Source organism: Camelina sativa, chromosome 8, assembly GCF_030686135.1.
Source record: "Camelina sativa cultivar CO46 ecotype springtype chromosome 8, ASM3068613v1".
NCBI lineage: Eukaryota > Viridiplantae > Streptophyta > Magnoliopsida > Brassicales > Brassicaceae > Camelina > Camelina sativa.
The window spans coordinates 20,925,098-20,931,593 of NC_141887.1; the positions used below are offsets into that span (position 1 = coordinate 20,925,098).

The 6,496-nt window shown below is 32.4% G+C and overlaps 1 protein-coding gene and 1 pseudogene across 2 annotated transcripts; one reads left to right on the forward strand and one right to left on the reverse strand.

Moving 5' to 3' along the window:
* The first annotated feature begins 446 nt into the window (after positions 1-446).
* Positions 447-2,356, forward strand: LOC104707429 (peroxidase 39). The gene is made up of 4 exons (XM_010423774.3): positions 447-853; positions 1,108-1,302; positions 1,397-1,559; positions 1,727-2,356. Exons 1-4 carry the CDS (start codon positions 644-646, stop codon positions 2,137-2,139), a joined length of 981 nt encoding a protein of 326 aa, XP_010422076.2. The 5' UTR covers positions 447-643; the 3' UTR covers positions 2,140-2,356.
* A 2,053-nt stretch (positions 2,357-4,409) lies between these two features.
* LOC104707430 (protein ROH1A pseudogene) lies at positions 4,410-6,066 on the reverse strand (annotated as a pseudogene). Its single transcript, XR_015563199.1, has one exon. The product of XR_015563199.1 is annotated as a protein ROH1A pseudogene (transcript).
* Positions 6,067-6,496: the final 430 nt, after the last annotated feature.

The window sequence follows — 6,496 nt, forward strand, 5'->3', positions numbered from 1 at the left end:
TCCCTTAAGACACTTTCTAACCAAATGTCATTTCTATATTGATTTTATTTCTTTTACAATATATCATTTAAATTTTTATTCAAATTAAAGTCACTCCACTTCATTCACTAATGTAGATGCTCTCAGACTACAAAATATTTGATGAAGTACTTGTACTAGTGTATCTCTCTCCCCATTTTTGTTTCATAATATAGATTTACATGTGAATATAATAAACTATGTTTCATGTAACTAATGAAAGCTAATTATTTTTCTTTAAACTAATATTTTCAAAATAATTTTGTTTTATTTATTAAATTTTATTGATTTCACTTATATTAACATTTGGGTAAAAAATTGACCTCTTCATTTTCTTTAAAAACTATATATACACTAATCTTTAAATTATTTATAAACACATTTAAAAAACATCAATAAGTAATAACAATAAGACAAGACAAGGCAATATTATTTTAGTGATGATAATTCAAATCAAACAGGAATAAATAGAACATGCTAGTTTAGCTTCTTTCTTCTTGTTCTCTTCTCCTCGTTGCTTTATCCTCTCACGACCAAAACCATATATAATCCTAACTTGGGAATTCTTATTCTCCATCAAACATATATTGTCAAATCAAATTTTCTAAGTGTCACATAAAATAAAATGGCGAGATTCAGGTTAGCTCTTGTAATGATTCTTGTGATTCTAGGATCTGTGAGCTTTTCAGAAGCTCAATTGAAGATGGGATTCTACGACAAAACTTGCCCTAACGCAGAGAAGATTGTACAAGATGTTGTCAACCAACATATCAACAATGCACCTTCTTTGGCTGCTGGCCTTATTAGGATGCATTTCCACGATTGCTTCGTTCGGGTATTCTTAATTCATAAATTTATTAATTGTATGGCATATTATCATAAGTACACTCTAGATACACACACACACACACACATATATATATATATATATATGTGTGTGTGTTGGTATCATAAGAGTTACTTAGAAATTTTATATAAGGCATGCGTTTACCATATAATATATGCAAAAACGGTATTTCAAATACGTATGATATATAAATCTGTAAATAAAAAATGATATATAAAATATGTACGTATTGGTGCTGGTAGGGTTGTGATGGTTCGATCTTGATCAACGCGACATCGAGCAACCAACAAGTCGAGAAGCTTGCTCCTCCGAATCTAACTGTTAGAGGTTTCGACTTCATTGATAAAGTGAAGTCTGCTGTAGAATCAAAATGCCCTGGAATCGTCTCGTGCGCCGATATCATCACCCTCGCAACTAGAGACTCTATTGTTGCTATTGTGAGTATATATATATATATGCTAATTACTTAGTTACCTCGTTTGGTCTAAACACTATGTAAAAGCTAACCGGTTTTGATTAATTTTGGCGTAGGGTGGACCAACATGGAATGTTCCAACTGGACGTAGAGACGGACGTATCTCTAACTTTGCCGAGGCTAGAGACAATATTCCTCCTCCTTTTGGAAACTTCACGACTCTTATAACTCTCTTTGCAAACCAAGGCCTTGATGTTAAAGACCTCGTCTTGTTATCCGGTAAAAAATCAACTCCAAATTGTCTATTTTCTTGGGTTTGGTTGACACTTGAGAGCTAACGTCATCAAAATAAAAATAAACGTTACGTGTTGACTTAAATGGTTTATTTAAAATGTTGTCGTTTTAGTGTATGGTATTTATAAACAGTGTCAATTTAAACGTTTTAGGTGCGCACACGATTGGAGTGTCTCATTGCTCATCCTTCTCAAACCGTCTCTTCAATTTCACCGGTGTTGGAGACGAAGACCCGTCGCTAGACAGCGAATATGCCGCCAATCTCAAGTCACGGAGATGTTTATCTCTCGCTGACAATACAACAAAGGTCGAAATGGATCCCGGTAGTAGAAACACCTTCGATCTTAGCTACTTCAAGCTTGTCCTGAAACGTCGTGGACTTTTCGAGTCTGACGCTGCATTAACTATGAATCCCGCGGCACTGGCTCAGGTCAGACGTTTTGCGGGAGGATCGGAGCAAGATTTCTTTAGTGAGTTCTCGAAGGCTATGGAGAAAATGGGAAGGATCGGTGTCAAAACCGGGTCAGCTGGGGAGATCCGAAGAACATGTGCATTTGTTAATTAAAAATGTTTATTACTTTTGTTTTTTGAATTTTTTTTCTTTCTAATATCGTTAATTTTCGTGTTTTTTTTTGTCGACTTTTTTGGGTGTTTACAATTTCGTGGCATGTATGTATGTGGTGGAAATGTGATTTCACGAATAAATTTCACGTTTGTGAAATAGTTGTACTAAATCTTTAATCTTCTATCCATTTATTTTTCAATAATAACTTGCTTTGCCATTCTGAATAATATTTTTTTTTTGTTTCAGATGCATTACCATTATTTTTTTCTTTAAAAATAGATAAACTTTAGAAAATTTTAGTGTATAATATAACAGAAAATGTTTTCTGTTTTGTTCATCATAATCTTTAGAAAATATTAATTGATTAACTTGTTTTATGAAGTGACTAGATTTGACGAATTAAGCTACCTTTAAAAGAAAAGCAAATTTTGATATTTGGTGCTAAGTAATCTTGAGATAAAATATTGGGCTTTGAAGAACAAATATATATTAAGATCAACTAGACGAAGTATTAAATCGAGAAAGAAACAAGTTATGATCAAAAAAAATTCTTATTGGTAGACATAAAAAGGTTTAAAAAATATGAGTCGACAGAATGAAAATTGAAAAAGGTTACAAACTTTTTTATTATATTGAAAACTAGTTTATTTTCAAATATCTTAATATTGATGTCAAACAATAAAAATAAACAATCTTAGTTTTTGTTTAACTATATTGTAAGTAGGCCATGATTTAAAATGGCAACCTCAACGGTGGACTAAAAACTAAATTGGGCTTATAAAAAGCCCACTTGTAACCTAATTACCTGTAATTTGGATGTGTTCATCAGTGTTTTTGTTTCTTTTCTCAAATTTACCGTTGATAAGCTACAGACAAGTGTAAAACTGTGTTTGTAAGAACTTAAACTTGTGAAGACTATATTTAATGGGAAAATTGAAAATAAAGGAGTTTTTTCCCAAAATTTGTTCATCTAAATTCTTTTTTTAAAAGTTTAGTAAAATAGGTTTTAGGGTATAAATAAAAGTCAATTATACCCTCAATTATATATTCAGATTAAATTTGTAGATTTTTATTTATTAAAATTAGAAACAACAATTTATAGTTGATATTGGATGGATTTCGTTTGGGCCTAATTTGGTCTTAGTGGATCATAAACAAAAGAAAATAAAAATAAATTTGGGAAGAAAAAAAAACTGTAATCGAGCCGTCTCTCTACATCTTCACCATCTCATCATCTTCACCATCTCTCCATCTCTTATGAATTAAATATGTAGAATTCCAGATTTTTTTTGCAGTTTCATGAGATTATGTCAAATTTTTAACTCGATTTCAACCCAGATTTGTGTAAATATTAGTTTAGATCCGTTTTGCATCTTCACCATACCTATAGAATTATGGATTTCTTTATATGTTGATTTTTATGATGTCTTAGTTTCGTGGAAGGTGGAAGAGAGGGAAACAACCGATCACATTAGGTTAAGTCATATCGAATGTAGATTTTTTATGTATTTGTCTTTCTTCTAAATAATTAAGAATACACAATTTAAAATATATTAGAACATATCTAAATAATAAATACAGAATTGTAACCATAAATTAAGATTATTTAAAAATATTGACTTTCCTTATTTCATTTATTTTCTTTCTATTTTTATGGTATTTTAAGTTTTACAGATTATAAATTCTAAATTGTCTATGATATATCTTCTACTTCTTTTAGTATACAGGGTAAAACATGGAAAATATATTATGAATTGATGTAGAATGAAGAAAAATGTAGAATACATATTCTTAATTTTGTAGAATATACAAAATTCAAGTTCTGAAGTTTTTAGAAAAAAAATTTCGTCTAAACTTCGTAGAACATGTACAAATTGTAGAATGAATAATCTAAATGTTTTAGAACTTGAAAAAATCGTAGAAAATCTTTCCTGAACAATTTAGACCATAAATCATTAATCTACAAACTGATTTTTGACCCAAAACATTTTTTTTTCAAATTTTTTTTTACACAGTTGTTTACTAACATGGGTTTTCTGTTTGTTTTTTGGTTTAAACTCCTAAAAATTTCACTACACATCTATTAGTAAGGGTATTTTCATCACAATTGACAATCTAAAAAAATGATGTATATGTACAAAGGTTTAGAAAAACTTTCTTTATTTCAAATTTTCCCATATTTAATTTACTAGTCTTTAGAAGACACATAGTCCAAGCAACATCTCAAAAAAAAAAAAAAAAAAAAAAGAGTATCACAGAAAACCTCAATGTGAAAAAACAAAGACTAAAATTTATAAATTTGAGAAGAAACATGGTGTATATATATCTTTAAATTACAAACTGTAATTTATATACATCAAAGATTATCATTCATAAATAAAATAAAACAATCAAAACCTATAATTTTTTTTTTTTCTCTTTTTCTTAAGTCACTCAAAGATTAGATTTTTCACAACAAAGTTAAAGATTACTAATCAGTGATCAATCACTTCAAGAATCTCACTTCTGCTTTTAACCAACCTATGAAACACTTCCCTAACTCGTCTTTGTAACCCTTCAAGCCCATCTTCCATTTTCCGACATATCTCCTCCATCTCCGCCACTTCCGCCGTCACATCCTCCTCCCCGTTAAACCTAAACCCTTCACTAAACTCCATCAGCTTCAAACCAATCCTCTCCATCCTCTGCATCTCCTCCATCAGTCCACCGCAGCGCGTCTCCTTCTTTTTCATCTCTTCACCGATCCTCTCCGAGATACTCACGGCGGCGCTAGCCCAAACCTGATGCTTCGGCAAAGGCAAATGAACTAATAAGCCGTTACTTGTCTGACAAGGAACCGCCGCAACTAACGTCCACATCACCATTACCATCACGCTACTCATTATGTATAACGGCGACGCCTCTCCACCACGTGGCGCTACGAGATTCGCCGTCATTGCTTGAATCTGCTTCGCCGCCGACCAGTTCTTGCTCACACACCCTCCTCCTCCGCTTCCGCCGCTACGCCTACCAAAGGAAGACCACTGTTCCGACGTTGACCTCCTACCACTTCCTCCGCCGCTGTTTTTATCGACGTTTAAAGCGGCGAGGAGGCTCGCGAGAGCTCGTTTAGCTCTCCTAACGCTTCCGTCACTCAACGGCGTTTGTTTCAACGCCGTAACAGCGATCTCCGCAAGACGCTGGATTTGTCTGACTGAGTCAACGCCGTTGACCACGGCGGTACAGATATCAAGGGCCTTAACAATCCGGTCAAGCATCTCCGGAACAAGCTTATCCAAGGGTGGTTTAGAGATCTGAGACGGGTTCGATGTCAAAACAGAGTGGAACTCCGATTCACAAGACATGAAAACATCAAGAAGCTTCCTTAGCCAGTGGATCGATAGAACCGGGTGAGATTCCGGCGAATCAGACGGTGATGATTGTGGCAGTAACTCGGCGAAACGCTCAGCTACGTGTTTTTGGAAATCTTCGAGTTCTTCGAGCTCTTGCTCGTGGTTAACGTCCATGGAAACGACTTGATTGCGACGGCTGAGTCGACCTAGGAAAGAACTCTGATGCTCCGTCACCGGTGCCATTAAAACCGGCGAGATTACAAACAAGATTTGTGGGGGAAGAAGGAGAGAATCTTGATAAAGCAAGAAAAGGGAGTTTTATTATATTTTGAGATTATTATTGATTGACCAGAGAAGAGAGAGTTATTATATGGGAGAAGAGTTTTTGTCTGGTAGCTAGACCAAAAGAGCAGAGACTTGTTCTTCTCTCTCTCTTTTTTTTCCTTTTTTTTTTTGGTCAAGTAATTGTTTTTTTTTTTACTTCACTGTTAAGTGTTACTATACCTTTCAATTTGATGTTTCAAGAAAACTTGAATTTAAATGCAAAACTGTAACTTGTCTAAATATATACAAAAGTATTTTTCTACTTTTCATTAAAAAACAATTCTCTGTTAATAATTTTTTAACATATATAAAAGTATTTTTCTACTTTTTATCTACTAAAACAAAATTTTAATAATATATTTTTTTGAGTAGAAAAATAATCATTATTCAAATCTTGATACGTATAAAATAATTACATAAGTTATTATTAAAAATTCGTAACATATTTATACAACTACACATTTTAATAAACTATATAATTCATTATTATTCAAATACTTAATCATTTTAAATCATGCTTCAAAATATAGTGTTATTAAATCTTATATTTATAGAATTTAATCCGTTGTTTGTAAAATTAAACCACAATCTGCTTTTCAGTTTCCACCAATATAGCATATATATACATATAATATATTATATTTAACCACATATAGTATTTACACTATTATATCTTATAAGTTAGCTAGTCTCCATCAAAT